The sequence below is a fragment of the Montipora capricornis genome, chromosome 3, assembly GCF_036669925.1.
Source record: "Montipora capricornis isolate CH-2021 chromosome 3, ASM3666992v2, whole genome shotgun sequence".
Classification (NCBI taxonomy): domain Eukaryota; kingdom Metazoa; phylum Cnidaria; class Anthozoa; order Scleractinia; family Acroporidae; genus Montipora; species Montipora capricornis.
In genome coordinates, this window is record NC_090885.1 from 30579475 (window position 1) to 30601465 (window position 21991).

At 39.2% G+C, this 21991-nt stretch overlaps 1 protein-coding gene across 1 annotated transcript in view; it reads right to left on the reverse strand.

The window, feature by feature from the left end:
- Positions 1 to 2393: 2393 nt before the first annotated feature.
- The window catches only part of LOC138042853 (carnitine O-palmitoyltransferase 1, liver isoform-like), a 43836-nt gene continuing 24238 nt past the window's right edge, over positions 2394 to 21991 (reverse strand). Inside the window, exons 14-28 of the mRNA XM_068888885.1 lie at positions 21297 to 21404; positions 19810 to 19835; positions 18938 to 19003; positions 18106 to 18190; positions 16714 to 16801; positions 15631 to 15661; positions 14961 to 15006; positions 13693 to 13745; positions 12792 to 12873; positions 11583 to 11661; positions 9413 to 9486; positions 8392 to 8427; positions 7576 to 7653; positions 7161 to 7253; positions 2394 to 4456 (exon numbers count right to left, since the gene is read on the reverse strand). Coding sequence (XP_068744986.1) covers positions 4388 to 4456; positions 7161 to 7253; positions 7576 to 7653; positions 8392 to 8427; positions 9413 to 9486; positions 11583 to 11661; positions 12792 to 12873; positions 13693 to 13745; positions 14961 to 15006; positions 15631 to 15661; positions 16714 to 16801; positions 18106 to 18190; positions 18938 to 19003; positions 19810 to 19835; positions 21297 to 21404 — 1014 coding nt within the window. The 3' untranslated portion in view covers positions 2394 to 4387. The remainder of the gene's footprint in view (positions 4457 to 7160; positions 7254 to 7575; positions 7654 to 8391; positions 8428 to 9412; positions 9487 to 11582; positions 11662 to 12791; positions 12874 to 13692; positions 13746 to 14960; positions 15007 to 15630; positions 15662 to 16713; positions 16802 to 18105; positions 18191 to 18937; positions 19004 to 19809; positions 19836 to 21296; positions 21405 to 21991) is intronic.

Below are 21991 nucleotides of genomic sequence, written 5' to 3' on the forward strand. Positions count from 1 at the left end.
TATCCACCATTCAATTTTTCCTCCGTCTTTGAATGCCCTCCAGATATGTTTAGAAATAAATGTAATACCAGGAAATACGACGTAAAATGTACTGCTAAAAAAGAGGCAGAGGTCATTTTGTTTACGTCCAAGTTCACCAAGACACAAAGCATACAGAAGTTCTTTAATATATTTCTACTCTTTCACAATATGGAGTTAGGACAATGTGCGAGCCATGGCTGCGAGCCATGCGAGTCATCATGCGAGTCAAACAGTTATTGAAAGCTTCCCGTTTTAAAATGGGCAGCACTAAAAGCCGGAATCCACAATCCGGAATCCAGAAATCAGAAACCAAAATTATCCACAATTCGCGAGAACTACAACAACTTACAAACTCCTAGTACGCTCTGCTATAACCCCCACATTCAAGTATGTAACTCTGAGGAAATGTAAACTGTACTATGGATCTGACCTTGTTTTTCATTAAAACTCGAGCATGGTAATGGCATCATCAAGCTAAGGCAGTGAACATTACAATAGAGTAAACTTTAAACTTTTTAAATGTATTTTCCTTGTTTTTTCACCTGCCTTGGAACAAAAATGCCTCTTTTAAAGAAAAAAGGCGCCCGGGGAATGTGTTGTGTAAGTGATGGAGTGGGACTGAAGGTGTCGATTATGGGTTGAGGAAGAACATACTGTCAATATAAAAAATTCACATCGTTTAATTATCGAAGTTAAAGTTCTTTCGAGACGTCCCACGAGCATTGAATGGGGAAACAAGTAAGTTTTGAAGATTTGGCCGAAAGGCAGATGAATATTGTGCTTCAAGGTCGACAACTGATGATATAGTCGGCTTAGGTTACCCGTGATTAACAAAATATTTCCCCTGAACACCCTAAAATGACGTGACATAGCCCGTTTAGAATCTCTTTGGAGGCTGTGGTAATAGTTAGAACATAATCAAAGGATCGACGGAAAGAAGGTAAATTTCAATTCTCGCGAATTGTGAATAATTCTGGTTTCTGGTTTCCTGATTCCGGATTCCACATTCCAGATTCCTGCCTTTAGTACTGCCCTTTTAAAATGGGTGCTTAAGACTTAATTACTGTTTATCAGCGCTATTTGAAATGGGTGCTTAGGCTTTAAATGCGAGATTTCGCTTGGCCCGCATGGCTCGCAGATTGTCCAGCCCCCATAATAATTTATGTACACAGACATCCGAGCTTGGGCTATCTGTGGTTCACGGAGGTCTCATTGACCCTAAAAGCTTCCTCACTATTATCAATTTGGCTGTCGATCAAACCCCAAGACTAAATGTTAATGGCGCATTAACGGGTACGTGAAATTTCAGAGCAAAAATAGCTCAGTTAAGCTTACAAACTTTTTCTAAAATTTAAAAGCACTCACCGTACAATTTGTCGATGTCCTGAAGTGAAGAACAATGAAGTGATAACGATGCACAACTCGAATGAAAAGCGTTAGACCACATTTGCCAACTAAACGTCGAACTACCGGCCGTGATAGCATGGTACTGCATTAAAGCAAGTCCATCATTCCCGGTTCCGGCGCCATTTCATTTCTTCGCTTCCGAACACATCACTCGCGCGATTTCTTTTCATCTCTTCCGAAGATCACACGATTATTTATTTTGCTAACAGGATTCAACGCTCTTTTCCCCCATCATGATACTCGTTCCTGCGCATGCGTGCATCCAATATGCGAATTGATGATGAAATGATATATGAAATGAATCATATATGAACTGCGGATATGAAATCAAGTAAAGCTATTATCCTCTCAGTTATGGACGCAATTTTAGCAATTGCGCAGAGAAGCCTGAAAAAATTAGGATTTCAACGGGGTTTGAGCCCGTGACCTCACGATACTGGTGCGACGCTCTAACCTACTAAGCTTTGAAGCCACTGACGTTGGCAGCTGGTCATTTTCTCCACGCAGTTTCAAGGGTATGAAAGCTGAAGCGGGATTCATTTGGCAAAAAGTTCTAGTCTGCGAGCAGTCTCTCTTGCTGTAACATCGTTGAAACGAACACTTCAAAATATCTGAAAATACGGGTCGCAAATACCGCGGGCGGTTGTTAGAGCGATCTAGCCAACGCCCGCGGTATTTGCAACCCGCAGCTTCAGTCACTGAAAGTTCAGCGTACGCGTCCGTTTCAACGATTCTAGAGCAAAGAGAGACTGCTCGCAGTCTTCTAAAGTTCTAGCGCGCGTACCAAATAAAATAAGAGTTTCCCCATCAAAAGTCTCGCTAAGACCAAAATTCCCAGATTTTTTTCTTACGCGCATCGCTCGTAAGTGTTCGGAAAGGGGGAATCATATATGTGACAGGTGAACGTCCAAACATCCTGGAAAGAAAAGCAACATACAGGAAGAGAAAGCACAACTACCACTCAGTTTTTTTTTACGGAAATATATTTGATTTAATTTAAGACAAAAATTAACACCTTTAGTTTGCCTAAAATTGCGTTCTATAAGGTCACTAACTAAATATCCGCTCTTTAAATGTAACGTAGTGAGTTACCTCTGGAAACACCATAGTTAATATTTTCATATCGACACACCTTTATACGACCTTTAAGTTCTGGTGAAAACAGATTCGATAAATATATATCCCTAGCGTATAGGGGAATAATGGAAAATTCTTTTTCCTTCTTGAATCGGAAATTTCTGCAGAAGAAGAATCTTTCGAGTGCTGAACGTGTGCCTTTGGATTAGCCTTGATAAACAGAGATCAGGGGTACCCAACGGCCGGTATGTCGTAAAATTTGTCAGAATTACCTAAATTAACTTCCACTAGGCTTTAAAAGCTAGTTTCTGTTCGGAAGTTCTAGGGAAGTTTCAGGTAGCTTTTTTGCTTCGTCCAAAAAGTTGTAGCATTCGTAACGGGTCTGATTAAAATCTTTACGTTACGGGAACGTTTGCTTTATACCAGATTTTCTCTTCTGGCGAAAATAATAGAAGCTACAAATCCTCAAAAGTTTTTGATATTTTTAATAACACAGTTAACGCTTACTCAGCTCAGTAAATTCCAGCATTCTTCAATGTGGTTTCGAATTTTTTACGCGCTCTTCAGACTCTACTGTTCTGAAATCTGTTTAGAAAAAATATCCAAAATCTTAGGGCGAATTCAAAGTCTGAGTTCGAATATTCGAAAATTCTAGCCCACCTTCCTTCCGAACAGATATTTACCGAAATTACTCGTTGGGTGCCCCTGAGAATTAGAGTTTGTGGCCTACGGCATCTCAGCTAATTTGGAATAATTGTTCGCACTGACGCATTTACTAGCTTTTAGGTTTGTTGACAGTCCGAAGAAATTTTGAACTTGGTTTCATCGACAATCTGTTTTGCCAAAAAACGCAAGTTCCATTCTTACGCACGACACAACCACACAAACAGACAAAACGAACAATGGTGAAATCACCACTTTCCCTATGTGAATACACCATTTTACAGTTCTGTGCTCAGTTACCAGGCCTTTGAATAAAAGCGAGGCTCGATTTGACCTTGTTTTGATACAAAGCTCATTGCTTTTCCTACGTAAATCATGATGTTGTAATGGTAACGAGTTCTATTTACATGAGAAAAGCAGTGAGGTTTGTGTAAAAACATGGTCAACTGCAGCCTCGCTTTTATTCAAAGGCCTGGTGATTGAGCTCAGAACTGTAAAATTGTTTATTTCATAAAATGCTAAATTACTACGCTGCTAAACTAGACTAAAATCCGCAAGCACGGTTATGAAATACACGCTACATTCAGGTAATTAAAAAGCTTCATTCCTTTCTGGCCCACTTTTATCCCCTTAAAAATTACAATTGAGTACGATATTGAAGAGGTGCGTCATCAAAGCTTTACCCACTTGCTTTGCAGACGAAATATTTATGAGTAAATTTCCAGAGGAATGTTTTTGCTTAGCACACGTCAGTCATTTACTAATGATCTGCCTGGAAATTGAAAGCACTGAAAATTTGATACACAAGATAATGGCTGATAGCCTGCGAACGCAGACGTATTTCCGGCGGTCGTTTCTCTCCCCCGAGAAACGACCACCGGAAATACGTCTGCGTTCGCAGGCTAAATGGCTGAGGGCCCTTTGCAAAAAAAAAAAAATATAGATAGATAGAATGCATGGGATCACTGGTGATTTGTGATTTTACCACCTAATAATTCATCAGTTTTGGTCAGCAAATATTTCACTGATTACCAAAAGCAAAAGGCTTAGAGTTAGGAAGATAACTAAATTTGGCAAGTTCTCTGAACAGTGAATGATGGTGAAACAAAGTTCTTCCGGTGGGTTGCTTTGGGGGGGAAAAAAGGCTTGAAACTACTGTGCGGTGCTAATATCTTTTACATAAAAATTCGTCAATTTATCTTGATGGAGTTGTCGCTAATTAGTCGTCAAACAAGGCCTTCATTTCACTAAGGCTTTCCTTAATGTAACTAGAAAAGCGTTTACAATCCTGAAAAATAGAGAGAAAGGGTAAAAATTACATTAAATCAACCGTTCCAACAAGTTGCCGCAAATACACCGTTCCCTAACCCAAAGAGCTGCGGTGGTGTGATCAGAACAGATTGCTTATACACGTTTGCATTGGTGATTTTCCTTGTTAACTTTGGGTCCTAAGTGTTTGAATGTTTCGAACTTTCGGTAAAAGAAAGAATGGAACAGGCATTTGTCCATTTGGAAATTGTGGAGTACCTGCATTTTCCCACTGAAAGAAATGACGGATAAAACTGTAAATCTAAACTAATTACTAGCACAAACATCTAACAGTCTCCAGCTTAAAATGATGTTAAATATCATGGCTCGCAAATGCACTCAAGCAGATGGTGAATGTTTGCCCCAGTAAAAATGAATGAAAAGTGAGATGTATTTATCCATGTAGACTCAGGGATACTCGGTGAAAAACCGCAAGTGTTTCCGACCTGAGTCGAACGTATGACCAACCAACAACTGCTCCGCTACCAAGGATCTCGTATGACTTAGTGGTAGAGCATCCGAACTAACTGTCGGAAGGCGTTACGTTCAACGGATGTTAAGAGCACTCCATTTTTAACAAGCATCCCCGAGTCACGGTGAAATTATCTGTCAACTGTAGCTCAAAGTCAATGGCATGCAATAGTGAGATAATAACCGGTGTTATTATGAAAATTTGTAGAATTATCACCAAATGTTTCATTAGCGAAATGTACAGGAATTTCCGTTAAATTATGTTGTGGTTAGGACAACATTGATTTGCTTAATTAACATTCTTAAAGAAGTGGCTCTTAACTACCAAATTGTTGCTATGGACCCCTTCAATTAGTCATTTCGCGAGTCCCTTTAAACTCTACAGTTATTCTTTTTTGCCAAGTGTGTTCTATTTAAGTTGGCTCCCTAGAGTATTTGCGAAACCCCTCAGTACAGGGCACGAGTTACAAAAGGAAACCTAGCTAATTTCTCCTGAAGTTTTCGCTGTAGAGATTTACCAGTATGGGTGCCGCATTATGGAAGTTATATTGCCTGACATTTTGAAGTGGCAAAAAGTCAAGGTCTTTCAGACGGTTTTGTCAATATTCTGAATGTTGTCATTTTTCTAAATATATTCGATTTGCTTGTACAGATTTTAACAAATATAGGGTATTTGATGGAAACTGTATGTTGTTAGAGCTGAACCAAGTTTTAAAAAAAATTACCGAAGGGAACGCGAAAAAAGTAGCAGTTAATTTTACAGATTTGGTCACGCTGACGTCACAAAACACGCACGGTTCAGGCTTTACGTGCAAATCCTTTCGTTGCTCTCGTGAAGCGCCTACTCACGCTGCGCTTTACGAGATGAGAGAGAGAGGGAGGGAGAAAGTCTCTGACTGACAAATGATGAACACGGTAACTTTCCTCCTTCTTTATCTTTCGAGTTAGCCCCAGGCAAACCTACTAATCCACACACTGAGTACAAGTACAGGAACTTTCTGTGCTGTTTACGATGCGATCCCCGCTTTCGATAAGCGACAATTTCTGTCAAAGATAAACTGGCAACTCTTGTAACATTCTCTCTTCTTCCGAAACAGCGGCCTAATCTAAGGAAACAACTTGCATTCCGGCAATTTTATGAAGTTTAGCCGGACGATGTTTCTAAACAAGGAAGCCATGTTTGTTTACATTTTTTGCGTGAACATCACGTGGATTTAAATCTCACGCCATACTAGTGTCCAGCTTACACACGGTCCTAAAACCCTAGTGAGCCTCCCTAACATTCCTTTTGTCTGGTTCGATCGACTCACAACCTTATTTGGTAAATCACGCGACCAAAAGAGAAAATGCCTAAAAACTCAGCGAGTTAACTACGTTTTGCACAAAGTTTTAACACAACAGTATGAGAACACAAAATCTGTATCAAGATTACTGCTCAAAATATTATGAAGTCATAAGGCCCTCCTTAGATACACCTTTCAAAATATCAGTTCCCTATTTTGTCCAAATATAAATTTCATGATACAGTTCATGAAAAATGATAGGACGGTTCCAATCCGGTGAAAAAAACCGTTTTTTATTTTTGTTTCCTGCGTCTTTACAGGTTTTTCACTGAAACGCACGGCAGAGGACTGGGACTACAAACCCTGGACAAAAGTGTTGGGAAGGTAACCAATGTTGGATTTCACACGAAACAAAAAGTTGATTTTCTTTCAACATTGAATATAGGGGAGGGGGGACACAAGAGCATGCTCTTTCCCAAATAGTACAGCCAATAGTTAAAATAATCGAATTAGGTGTGAAGTAAAGTGATGGGCGCAACCTTCCCAACAACTTTTGACCAGGATTTTAGTTGCGCATGCGCCTTTTGATTAAATTGCTGTCAGATTTCCACTCGAAAAGTTACTTCAAAGAACCATCAATGTAACCTTTTTGCACAGCTCTTGACTAAAGAGGTTCCTTTGCAACCACTGTCTTTCTGTAGTTAAGAGACATCCCCCCCCCCCCCCTCCATAAGTATACATGTACAAGAAGACATAGCTGGCTTCGTTTTATTTAATAAAAATCAGGGAAAAGAATTTTCGTAGTGATTTAGTCGAGGAACGCCGTTCTTGGGAGGCGAACATTCTCCAAACTAGCGGTAACTATATCTCTTCAATACCATATTTGTCTAGAGATTTCCTGGCTTTCCGGGGACAAACACTGATACTTACGGTAAGCTTTGATGACACCTTGCAAGTGATGTGAAAATAGATGACGTCTTCACCGGAGATAATGTAAGACACTCCATAACCATCATCCGCAACCTAAAAGAGAAGCAATCGATTAGACTTGAATAAGAATTGCCACCAGGATTTTGTACTCTCTTTCTTAACTTATTACAATGAGCCTACCCCCTTCCTGACATTCTCTTTCCCGCCCTTAAGTAAATAGTAAATACAGACTCACACAGCGTGCATAGGGTTATTAAATTAAAGCTCTAAAATACTGGCTCGGATGTTTACTGGGGTCCGTTTCTCGAAAGTCCCGAAACTTTTCGAGGCCTTTTCAGGTGTCATCAAAGAGATAACGGCTATAAAAGATAAAAACTCGATTAGGCAAGAAGAATGCAACATATTGTTGTCTTACAGGACCAAATCCTCCTCCTGCCGTTTTCAGTCCTGGCATCTTGTCGTAGTCCGTTGTCGTAAGTTGTCGTGTGGCGGTCTGAAATTGAGAAAGCACATTGTGTTGCAATGCGTGATGCAATTCAGATTCCCCACGGCCAAAACTTTGGAAATGCAATTATGGTATTGAGAGTTTTTTTGAATGGACGGTAAAGAACAAGTGAAGACAATGCAAAGTTCAGCAAACGCGCAGGGGCTATTACAGTCAGCAGTTTCTACCGCACGTTATTTTGCAATTTTGTTGGCCAAAAAGTCCCCACTTTGGAAGTCAAATTTGCGCAATACTTTTTACCCTGGGCGATGTTCCTTGCCATTCGTCTACCTCTCGATAACCAAGTGAGGTAAACTCACTAAAGCAAGGATTTTCATCGGCGGATGTCAAGGAACCGTACATGCACCACTAGTTTCAAGGCACTGTGTTATGATACTCACTTCACATCATTTCATCATTTGATCGAATCTTGTATTATTTTAAATGTTTATATATTTTAGCTTACAATATTTGTTACATTGTAAATAGTTGTGTATTTTATGAGGGCCACAAGTTTATTAGCCTTTGGCTATTAAGTGCTACCCTCTTTAAATAAAGGCTTTACTATTACAACACCATTGCGAGGCGAGTTGCACGGAACACTGATTAATGTGACCCCTGGCAGTCACCGAAAGGTTGTGAGAAAAGACATGCCCCATAAGTTATTAGTTGTTACTTCACAGTACTCATCTTACATTTGAAAGCTGCGTAATTGCCTCTTCAAAAAGACTTTAGTTCACAACTTACCTGGCTTGTTGACAATTTCCAAGGTTCCTTTAGGGCCTAAGAAAAAAAGAAAGATTTAGTTTGAAGAATTTCCACCAGCTAGATAGTTTTCTGACTCGACAAGAACTTTTCAGAAAACGATCGAGAGCTCTATTGAATCCTGATTTTATTAACGAGCGCTTGAAGTTAGGGAAATTTTCAAGTTCTTGCGCGCCGAGCCCTGCTGGACTAATTATTGTCTCGTGGGCTCATTAGGAACGAACCAGTGAGAAGCAACAATAACAGCAAAGTGACACACGCTAACACCAACCCGGTGTGGCCAACAACGTCCGATATTTGACACTTTTTAAGCTGTGTCGTAAGAAAAGGACATTCCAACACCTCAAGCTTGCTCGATGATCTTTCCTTACGTCATGCTCGATATAAGGACACATTTGGCCGAGTGGGGGACTAATGCGAACGATAGGCAAAAAAAGCAACGTCACCACTGCCTTCACTTTGAGCGCTCGTTAAAAAATCAGGATTCAATATTTACAAAAAAAAATTCCGAAAATAATTCTTGAAAGATATGGAAATCTACCAAAAAAAACCAAATACCAATTGAAGGGTTAGGGGCACTTAAAGTTAATTCGGGAGGTGATTCAAAGAAATTCTGAAGAAAAGTCGAAAGTGGAAACTCGAAATTCCTTCAGCGATAAAATCATCGTTACAGGACAGCCGTGATGATTGGTAGCATAAGGGCCTATTACACTAGCGAACTGTAATCGACTGGAAATACGTCGGGTTGACCTCTTGACGGTTACCAACACTTCCATTTTGTCCGAGGCAGTTTTTTTTAATCATACATTTTGGGCAGTTATTGTTAAACGTTCCACTCGATTTTATCCATTTCTCAGGAACTGTATGATACTGACAAGATAAAGTTTTCTTTCGAAATTTTAGCCGCGGAAATCGTTTTCTCCTCATTCAATTCTATATTAACTTTCATATCATCAGCTTTCATTCCGCCCACTCCGAAAGCAAGGTTAACACAACAAAGCACCTCTGTTAGGAACGGCGAGTCTTGCTCCAAGTATTTTGACACCACGTAAAGGCCGAACAAGTGACGATCGATACCTACAACGAAAATCACAAGGTGGTTTGCATTACAAGAATCGGTGAGTAAACACCAAAGTTATTAGTAATCTGCCTCTGTACAGCGCACCCAGTTCCATGTTGCAAATGCGAGTGAAGAAAAGAGTGAAGCCGGGAGTCTTACAAAAGTGGCGAAAAAAGTTTGATGGCAATCTATCAAGGGACTCGCCATTGCTTGCTTCAAACTACCACGAAAAAAAACTTGAGATCCACTCACAGCCCACACAGATAATCTATTCGCTTACAGCCTACACAGATAGAACGAATTTCAATCAAGTGTCATAAAACCAAAACCAAAGTAATTACTTTGGCCAATCAAAAAGGACGGAAAATCGGGCAAACCAATCAAAACGCAAAGTAATTACATGTAACCGACACAGAGCGCGGGAAAATGTGCACGCGCGAGCCAAGATTGGTTTGGTTTCACTTCTGATTGGTTGAAAACGTGGCGCTAGAAATTTGAACCAATCACTGAGTGCAGTAATCACAAACCAAAGCAATTCGCTAATTAGTTTCGACACTCAATTGAAAACTGCTCCAACGTAATGGAAACCACTGCTATGAACGAATGAATAAAGTCAGGGAGAGTGAAGTGACGAATATTGAAAACTAAAAGAGTTTCGATTAACAAAAAAAACCCAATGATTGAAACGGCCAACATTACGTTCACTTAGGTTCCGGCGTTTCTCAAAGAACAACCAAGGAAGAAGATCTTGCAATAACAATTAATTTTTCGGTTAAGAATGAGTAATTTCTCCGGAACATAGATACTTTGGGCTGTAAGGGTTATGGAGAAGGAGGCACGCAGTTCGGCCCTTTAAATATGTAATTTCAGCTAAATAGATAATAAATATTACTAAATTTTCAACCTCGGTTAATACACTTCTCGTGCTATGATTGGTTTACTCAATCTCGGTTATCAGCTCATATACCCTAGTTTGACCTTATATGGCGAATGATTGCGCTAAGCGTTGGTAAAACTTTTTCTCACCGGAAAGCGAAATTTCTCTCTGAATAAAGCAAACAAAAAAAACCTTTTTTTTGCGGAAAGTATGGATCAATTCCGACGTTTAGAAGTACGCGAAAAGGTAAGAAATGTTTTTGCGTTTAGCCTGCGTCCTGGCTGACAAACAGGTATTACACAACTTCAAGTTTTTTCGATTTCGCTCGGAATTTCTCGCTTTTTTCGCTCGTATTTCGTACTTCCAAACTTCTGGAGTCTAAGGAATTTAATAAAACAATTATTCCATTCGCACTTGTTGGATGCGAGACTGGTTATAGCCAACCAGGCGCTACGCGCCTCGTTGGCTATTTACCATCTCATATCCAACGCGCGCTCATAGAATAATTGTTAATTATTACAAAACTGAACTACGGATATCAGATTTCCAGCATTTTCATTGGCTCGCCGGACACGGGCTATCAGTTCATATACCTGCTCTACTCTAGCCTGCGTAGCCAGCGGTTCTGTTCTTGCGGAACGCAAGAGAACTCGAGCGGTTTCTCCGGGCGAAAGGAAGCCTTGTTGCGCCGTTAGAAATCTCTCGCCCTCCAAAAAGAACCGCCAGTTACGCAGGCTACTCTACCCAATATCGTCAAGGAACGCGTCAGCAATAAAGCGAGCTGAAAACATTTTTGCGGGTCTGAGAAAAAATGGCCGACATAAGACGTTCTGCACCGGAATTGACCGAGGCAGAAATCGATGCTTCAGGGGAAGAGTTGTTGATCCTGAAGATTTTAAAAAGACAATTATTCTACTCGGGCTTGCTGGATGTAAAATGATTATAACCAACTCGGCGCGTTATCTATCACTTCATATCCAGCGCGCCCTCGTAGAATAATTGTTAAATATAAAGACGAAAAGAGCACGCTGGATCACACGAAACTGGTGAGGCTCAATGTTGACCCTCTCCGATGAGTTCTTAAGACACACTGTTCAGTTGCGGAACCCCGGACCTATCCACCACTCTCCATCTCCGTCACTTTTTACTTTCTCTAGAGAAAAGAAGGTAACCTCCTTGAAAGTTTCCTAGGGCCACACAAACTCAAGACCAAACAGACGCACAACAAATGATTACCTTCTCCAGACATGGCTTTTTTGAAGGTTGTGACATGTGTTTCAACGGCCTTCATCATAAGTTCCCTCTTCTCTGATTTCTGTACACAAACGGTGACCAAAAGGGGAAAAAATCACTTTAACTGAGGACTATACTCCACTGAGACCTTTCTACATAGCTCTTCCTCGTTGTGACTAGGTGGGATAGCGATCGATATTATAATTACACTGGATTACTTGCTCTCCAGTGGATGAATCATTAGTCGTGACTGGCGGTTATCCCCTGGATGGTGATTTACACGATGGCTGTACAGTTTTTCCCCCTTTTCCTCCAAATAGGGCCACTTGTAGATCTTACTCTGTCTAACACCAGACAATATTACTGGTCAGTGGGTAACCCATTGCTTTGGACATGGACGCAGCGTTACCCAAAACGACTATATTTGAATCCGCAACGTTTTCTTTGCGCAATCGCCTTTCGCCCACACGTATCTGGCGAACCGCAACTTTGTGAATTCGCTCTCCAGAGTGGAAAGCTCTGGATGAACAAAGAACTTGGAATCGGCAGGTACAAAACAAAGCTGGTCATTATTTTTATACCAACACAGAAAGAATCCCAAACATTCATTAAAGCTAACCTTTGACCTAATTAGGCCTAAAAAAACGTTCTTAGACCTAATGCTAGCACTGGTAAACGGTTAAGGCTGTTTCTGTATTGGTAAAGCAATGACCTGTGACTTGTGACCGGTGATCTGTGTTTTGTACCTGCCCATTTGGAATCGTGTGGACGGTCGAATCCGGACATTTTCGAATCTGATGACGTTACAAACTCCCCTTGCCCCCAACGCGCAAGCCTGATGACGCATGCTCTCGTTGACAATAGTCACAGAGGAGCCCTGGAAACTAGGAAGAAACCCGGATACGTGTAGACAGGCAAATTGATTTTAACATGTTACATGTGGACGTGAAAACAAAAATATCCATTTACGTGTGGACGGGTCCCGTTATCCCTTAATTAAATTAAAAAGGCGACGGTGACATTAAAGTTTAGATGAGCTTTCACATCTGTTTGAGGTGGCAGAATTATTTCACGCTTCAAGTGGGTCAGAAAGCACTCATTACTACAGATCTCGGGATTTAGAAAGTAATGGACACAAACTCTACTGAAAAAAAAACGGTAGGGTTTTGCACTTCACGAATTATTTCACGACATGAAGAAAAAATTACATACTGTAGCAGTGAGGTTCAGCATTGCCCTGACAAATGTACAGGAGTCCATTGTACAAGGCCTGACAGTTTCTGTGCGTCCCTCTCTGAAAAAAAAGATGCCAAAAAAGTAACATATGAGCATTCCAAAGTAGAATTTTTTCCCACTTCTTAAAACAAGAAAAATTAACAAAGTTGTGAGGAGGTCGTAGCAAAAGGGTAATGGGGACTGAGAGGTAGAGAGAAACACTCGCCTATCGGCTCGTGTTTCCCCCTACACTTCTTTCGTGCTCTAGCCGCTTCCTGCGTACTTTACAACAGAACAGAGCACAGTCAAGGCTTCTTTATTTGTTAATTTGATATTCCAAAAAATAGGGAATAACATGTTTCCCTGCTCGTCCTGTTTAGTACAGGTTTCCTGGATTTCCCCCAATTGCGAGAAAGAAAGGAAACCTCTGCACAGATCTCCTCAATGTTCTGTCTCGACCGCGCGTTGTGACGTCAATGCAACGTCACTTCCACTTTTCTCCCAATGAACTCCCAAAGGAAAGGCAGAAAAATTCGAACTGGTTATGGCAGGTTTTAGGCCTGTTTTTATATATTGGTACAAAGTCTTGGATGACATCGAGGACATTCTTGCAGAGGTTACCTTTCCTTCGCGCAAGACAGGGAAATCAAGGAAAGCTCTGCCAATAGGCAAAAGAAACAAAGAACAAGTTTCATAGGTTTTCACAAAAAGAAAGTCCCAAGTTTACGTCTGACTAAATCACTCATCATATACCAACTATCATGCAACATCTCTCACCACGGTGGGAAAAGCCAAATTTTAAAATGATTGTCAGTAATAGACATCATTGCGTGTAAGCCTGGTAAGGAGAACAAGAGGTTTCATCAATAAAGAAATATACCCAAGAAGAGGCTTTTACCTGAAAAGTCTTGTCATAGAGGATTCATAGGACAAACTGAAGTTCCCGTGATCCTAAAAGCAGCATTAGAAAATTCATTAATAATGAACAAAGAAAAAAACGAGCTCTCAATATATCACTTTTTTTATAACACTGGAAACCAAAAGACTCATTTAAAATGGACAGAACAATAGGCCATTTCCAAATTCATGTCTGCCTTCTCTTCAAACAAGTCTGAGTACGAAGTTTTTGTGACGGTAATTACTTATACTTTTACATATGAATGAAAACTAATTTTCATAAGAAAAACTTTGCACTCAGACTCGCTTTGAAGATGAGGCACACATGAACTAGGAAATGACCTATTGATGAGGAAATGACCAGAACCAGGTTGCTGACCAGCGGTTTTCGTTAAAACAATGGTTTGCCAGGGGTGCTCAGTCTCAGAAAACCTGGTTGTGGTCATTGTTATTTAAGGTTTTTCTACTGATGAAGCTAAACTGTTCGTGCCACAATGACTTCCATATCCAAATTTGCATGTTTATGAGACCAAGACATCAGCAGAGACTATGTATACTTAATGTATAATAATACAGACTTCCCTTTATTTATATGAACTACATCTTCGATTTTCTTCTTTAAAATGGACATTACAAATATAATCAGAGGACATCAATACACAACGCTCAAGTTACATACATACATACATACATACATACATACATACATACATACATACCGGTAATTTTTACTTAAACACGATAATTTTTAAAGATATTAAGGCTTGTGGGGTCGTGTGTTTAAGAATTAAACTAACCTATTCTACATCAAAACATACTTACAAATCAAATAATGTTATATGGACGCAGTGATTTAGTAAATAAGATTCTGTTGTCTGCATCTTATAGCAAATGCAGGCATAAATTCAGAAATAAAATCTATGAAATAATCTTCAGCGCTGACTCGCTTCCTGAGCTGATTGAAATTCAGGGTCACAGATGTTTCCTTGTCATTGTAGCTAACAAAGTTCCATAACGATGCGCCTCTACATGAGAGAGAATCTTTCAAGAATCTTGACTCGTACCTTGGTACGAGAAGACAGGTCTGGTCCGAATGAAGTAAGTGCTGACTCGATTTTGACCAATATTTTCATACATTATTTCACGTAAGGATTCGTTATATGCCCCCCAAAAGTTGAAGAAACAATTTAAAACTAATCATAATTGTGACGGGACATACTCCAAGAGCCTCGTAAAGGCTCAGACGACAATGCTATGCTGTTTACAAACCTTAAAATATGCCAATTGTAGACCCATTTGAACAAAGCCATCGGGACTGCAAAGAGATCATTCACTAATGAAGTAATGACATTAGAGTACTAAATGTTTAAGATAAAACAAAACAGAGCAATCTTGCTCAAATTCAGCTCAACTGTTGAGTACCTTCGTCCTAAGTGACAATTTAAATAACCAGTACTGAAAAATTTAAGGTGGTTCTGAATCTGCTCTAGATAATTTTTTTCAACTTTGCAGAGAGTTTCATCTTAGCCTGCTAATCAATTTTCAGCAATAAAAAATGGGGGTCACCAAGTTCGTTTTTGAGATATAAGCGTTAAAACATAACGTATTAGGTGTTTTAAATGGCTTTTTGTTGCCGTGGACACCGATTACGTCACATCAACAAGTGCCGGGTTAATTTATTATTGGAGTTTTATTTGGTACCATAACATTTGCCGTTACGTGAGAGAGTTGGGTTGATTCAATCCTTCAAAATATTACAGATGCTGAATGTTTAAACTGGTTTGAGCCTCTTTAATTTATCATTACATTTTCACCCTATTATTTCCAAGCTTAGCCAGCCACCCAAATTACTCTATATTCGCCATTAAAGCAGTTTGGTTTGCCAGACATTAAGGGTTACCTTCATCAAATTAAGAACAAAAGGCTCACTGTTTATTACCTGAATTTCATCTTCTTAATGGCACCCTTCCCTGAAAGCAAAAACAAGCAAATTAATAAGCCAGTCAAACAACAATGCAAGCAAATGAAACAATCAAATTGAAGCAATCAAATTAACCCATTTGAACCTGTGAACCATTCAAACTTATGAATCAAACCAACCAACCAACAAACTGCCCAACCACTTCATCCATTAACTACTCCGTGGCAAAAAGGAAAAGGATGACACATACAAATTGTCCAGGTTACAAAGGGTCTAGATATTTCTTTCTTTCTTTATTTATTAACTTTGCCAGTCAAGCTGGCAGAGCGCCACAACAGCTTGCGCCAATAATTACTGTGTCCCCTTTTTTACCCTCCCAACCATCATACACAACAGAAGGCAGGCCACAAATACTAATAGCAATGAAAGGCATAAGACAAAAAAAGCTTCAAAACGGGTTACGAGTTAAGCTTAAAACTTGAACAACAGTAACTTCCAGAATTTTAAGCTGAAATTGATTTTCATAAGAGATTTCTGGTTATGGAAAAGGCTAAAAAATTGGGATAATCAAGTTGTTTAGATAATCGAGATCCAGAAAGTTAACATTCAACCATGTTATCGTACATAACAACTTTCCACACAATGTAGGTATCACATCCTCCCAGCCTATAATGATGTCCTTTGCTTCAAATCACCACCTTTCAGATCTGTGTCAATTATCATAACAAGAAGATTACCGTCCTCCATCCGCTTCGGTAGACACCTAACTGTACATTTGCATGAGTTAGCTTACACTTAAGGTTGACAACTACAAGCATGAATAGTTGAATAAATGTGTCCAATCTATTGACATTGCTTTGAATATGGGATACCGGTAATCAAAGGGGTGCAGATGTCAAACAATATCATTTTCTTGAATCTTTCATCTTCAGTTGGTTTCCATAAGATACTCAAAGAACAAGACCACAGGATATAAAGTAAATTAAATTAAATTAATTTCGGAAGCCTTATCCTCTTTAAATGCAGAAAATACCCCAGAACTTATGACATTGAGGAAGCAAGTCAATCATGAATTTGTAAGAACGAAGGCTGATGACATACCAAAAGTTGTAAAAACCAAAACATGCAGATCTAGATCCTTGATCAGTTTTTCAGCTTTTTCCTGACAAGACTCAATTGTTGCCACACACTAAAAAAAAATCAAACACCCTTCGCTAAAATCAAAGTCTGAGAAGTGATGTAAAACACCTAAACACATCTCTTTAAATTTTTATTTACATTTTTACAAATTTCTACTACTGCCATGATTACGTACAGTACTAAACAGACTAATGATCATTACAATTCTGGTAACCAGGGCTGAAACTTGGCGGTTGCCAGGTCACCAAAGGTGACTAAAAATATGGATGGGCAACTAAAAATTGGGATTGAATCATCAAATGGGCGAATACAATACAAAACATAAATTCAGCCAGATGTATTGCGATTGCAAGTACGAACTTAAAATAAAAAACAAAATGCATGTAACAAGTAGTTTAGTTGGACTGCCTTTCTTTTCTTTTCCCTCACTCTCATTTCTCCAACATCTATGAACTATGAGTTTTAAATGGAAAAGGACTTAACCCTAAACAATTCTGAACTGATTCATGAGATGCGATTTTGATTTTTCTGTTGGCACACCCAGAGCACTTGGCATCTCTTTTCATCACTGTCGCCTCTGCGTGCGCAACAGTTTTGGAATACTAAATCAGCTGGAAAAAAAAATGAAATAATGTGGAGATTTCTCTCTGGGTGTGAGCCTCCTCCACAAAAAACGCGAAATAATGAAGATGGGCAGGAATCCAAAAGAAACTATGAATAAAATAAAAAAAACAACAAAAGATCACAAACATTTCAAAACAGCTGGATGAAAGGGAGACCGTGGCTTGTTTCCGAATGCTTTGTTCTACTTTTCTTCTGTTGACAATTACAATTAATTTAATTAATTATTTGAGTAATCAATTTCTGGGCACATTAAATTTTTAGTTCTTTTACTGTTAAAATCTGTTAAACGCACATTCCTGTAAATGTAGTGGAAATCCAGGGCCACTTGATTTTGACCTGGGCGGCTAAGAAATCAAGAAAACTGGCCCGGTTGGCCACCAAGCACTGGAGTTAAGTTTCAGCCCTGGTACTAACCCTTCCCAACAGAAAATCTTGTGGGCTTGCATTAGCCTGCAGAGCAAGCGTTTTTTTGGGAGGCAGACGCCTTTTCAAGGTCCATCGTTTGTAATGGGCTGCCATTTTGAAAGCAGACAGCTGGTAGAGGATTAGGACTACATGTTCCATTACACACTGTCCTCCTCTCACTCTGTGCAAATTGTGCCTAAGGGCCCTGTTAGTCTTGCTATCCAAGATATCAGCCGATAATTCTTACCAAAACAAAATACACCTGCTTTTTCATTAGAATTCAATAGAAAATTGAGACACACGTCTTGACGACCTTCTCTTTACCTTTTCAGGGATATCCCACTGTAGTCGGGATGGCGGTGGAAGAGAAAATTCTTGCTCGCCTTTGCAATGACCATCTTCCTTGTACCTGAAACAACAAAAATACTTAACAATTATTCCATGGGCGCACGTTGGATATGAGAAGGTAAATAGCCGACGAGGTGCACAGTGCCAACAAGCACGAATGGAATAATATTGTTTCATTAAACTCCTTAAACTCCAAAGGTTAGAGAGTACGAAATACGAACGAAAATACTTGACGAGAACTGATGCGATGCTGTGTAAGACCTTGTGGTCAAACAGACGCAGGCTCATCACAAAAACATTTCTTAGCTTTTAGCGTACATGTACTTCTAAACGTCTGAATTGATCCAAACCTTCCACAAAACGTTTTTTTTTTTTGTGCTTTATTCTGAGAGAAATTTCGCTTTTGGCGAAAAAACTTTCAGCTTAGCAATGCTTAGCACAATCATTTAAGGTCAATCTAAGCTATATGAACTGATAACCGAGATTGAGTGAACCAGAGCATGAGAAATGCATTATCTGAGGTTGAAAATTTAAAGGCATTTCATTTTTAGTACAGCACTTAGATGTAGTATTACTTTTGCGGATAATGGCAAGGCCCAAATTAAAATTGCATAATTTTTTGCCAAAATCGAAAGAAACTCTTTCCATTTTAGCTACATTCTTTGGAAGTTAGCTACAGAGATTTCACAAGTTCTCATAAGAGAAAGACACCAAGAGAATTTTTATGCTTTGTCATATATATGACAAGCAGGATTCTGCCAATTGCCACATGATTACTAAATCTCACTCAGAGATATGAACATCTTACCCTACAACACCAATGTCATATCCAGTAACATACTCTCCAAGATGAGAAACAATTGGGGCATCTGCCCTGTGGAAAAAAAGAAGAGAAAACATTATATTATTTTGAGGCATTAAAACACACGTCACCAGATCCAGATGTTTCAAAAATAGCAGATCTTTGAACTGACTTCTCAGACTCATTAATAATGCATAAGCCAAAAACAAAAGAAATCACTACCGTGAAGAAGTCTGGATATGTGGTCTTAATTAGGATAAAATTTTGCCAACTTTGATCCCAAATAATTATCTCTAAAATACTGATTCCTTTGAGAAGCAATATCAAACTTTCGAAAGTGTGTTTCATCGGATATCGAACCACCTCAACATTGGTTAAAAAACTCTGCCTTCCGCCTCGTTTTTCAACTTGCTACTCTGTGTTTGGACATCCAATGATATCCAACACTCTTTCTTGTGTTTGATATATTACTTCCAGCACTTTTCATATAATTTCACATGAGACCTGAAGATTTACATAAAGCAAAGCACAAGTTTTGCAAATGCGCAGTTTAAGTGGGCTATTATCCACTCACAATTTGGTACCAGCAAATACCCAAAGCTTGGTGAGGAGGCCTAGCTTAATACAGAGGGAAGTAGTTCTATCAAATACTCATTACCCACAAAATTTCGTTACACACTATTACCGTAGGACATAGGCACACCTTTTGCAGGGGAGGCAGATACCTTTATACTTTCTTGGACTCCAAATTTTGAGGCAGAGTTTTTCAGTTAGCCCCAATTTAAAGTATCCGCCATGCAGATGTGGATATCATGTGCAGCAAGGAATTAGTTAACTTAAATTTGTGATATAATATAATTGTGATAATGTGTTCATACCATGAGTGTTCTGCAGTTATCCCAAACTTTGAAGAGAGAAAAAAAACAAAATCAACAGAGATATCAGACACAAGAATAAGAGTATCACTCTTTAATAGGATGACCAGAAAAAATGTTTAACTGAATTAGGTCACTCATCTTAATACTTAATATTTTCTTCAAGTGGCATTAATTTTGCCCTGATCACTTCTACCAGGTAACTTCTTGTGCGACATTGTTAAGGAACAGCTTGGGCTGCCTTTTTTCAATTAATCAATCAACTTGTATTTTACAATTATTCGCCTCAGGCTCAGTGATTATCGGTGGATATTCACCGAGACAAAGTCGAGGTGAATATTCACCGATAATCACTGAGCCTGAAGCGAATAATTGTTTTGGTATAAATACACAGGTGATTATTTCAAAAAAAGAGAAAAAAGAAACATTTCAACGCGAAATCATCTTCATTTACAGTGGCAAAACGACTACTGGCAGCCATTTTGTCCGTCGAGGTGATCTGAGATACATGTATTCCTCGATTTTAGGAGGTAAATTCAAGGCCATTCGTGATGTTTCAGATGTCTTGTTGCCTTTTTAATGAAAAAATGTCACTTCGTTTGATGTGCTCTCAGTGTCTCGTGCCAATTCTATAGTGGTAATAGCGCTTTGTTTGAATTTTCTTTTGGTCCACCAGAGTTTGATGAAGTAAAATACAATACAATACATTCTTAATTGATCGCTCTCCATAGGGGCTTTTCAGGGCCAATGAAACACAGTTAGCGAAACAATAGAACAGAACAACAACAACTGTTAAGAACCCCAACTGGCCTGAGGCAAACCAGTTGGCTATTTACAAGTGCAGCTAGAAAATTTGAACCAGGGACTACCTGGAACAAATTTAACGAGTAGTCAGAGCGGGTCTTGAACCCGGGATCTCCGGATCTCAAGGCAAGTGGCCTAACTACTGGGCCACACTGCCTCCACAATAAAAGGTATCTTTGACAGAGTTGAAGAAATTCTTTATACTGAGTACCTCAGAATCACTTTTCCTCCTTTTCCCGCTAATATTTCCACTTCTACGTATGTGTTGCCCGACATGGTTGAAATACACAACTGCGCGTTTACATTACATGTATTTCATGTACACCAAGTACAAAGACCACTGGCCAATGGTCATGAGCTTTTTACCAAACACACAAGATCTTTTTACACACCCTTGTAATGAATCAACCTTTGAGACATTTCTACCGCCAGTCTCCGTCAGTACGGTTTGAGTGTGTAGTAAATTATATTTTCTTTTTTCACTAGTTATAAAATAGATGACGAATCCCAAAAACTCAAATTAGTTGATCACCCGGAAATATATTCGGAATAGCTGGCGATTTTTCCCGCTGCCGGCTTCTATCTATGTTTTTGCAAACAAACCACAACTTATTTCTCATTTTTGCTGATGAAGAAAACTGCTAAGGTTCCTTCATCTCAGTGAGTATTACTGGTACTTAACTTACCCTGCCATTCTTGAAAATATACGCAGAAACAGACTTATCGAACCAGCAACTGTGGCCATTGCCATGAAGCAGGTATCGACTTAAAGTGTCAAGATTTTCAGATTCTTCCTGTTGAGTCAAAAGTATGAGAAGGCTGTGTCAAGTGTTTGTCCAGCATGCACCTAAATGTAAAACATTTTTCACTGATGAAGTAGTAGAGTCAGGGATTTCAATCAAAATAGTTGGTGGTGGGTTTGAGTAGCCCTTGGGTAACCAACTCCTGTCCTTATTTAAATGAATTTTAATCTTAGGTTTAAAAGTATGTATCTTTAATTACTTCAGTTATTTAGGGGGAAAAGTGGTCACCTTCCATAAGCGAAGTAGTCAACACTTTTGGTCGGCTGTCAATACATGTACTTACATAAAATTGAAACCATTGTCAACAAAAGTAAATAAATTACTGTTATAGTATATTCTATGACACCTCAAAATGTTGCTTTAAAATGTGTGTTGCGTATCTACAGAAACCCATAAGGGTGAAACGTGTAACGGCCCCGGCAATTTGCTAAGTACCATATTTGGAACAACAAGAGCGAGGGGTTTCCAAATATGGTACTTAGCACTGAAACAGTCAACCAATCAGTTCGCACTGAATATTCGGAAGCTGTGAACGTGCATTACACGTTTCAACCCTTACGGGTTTCTGGTATTAATTA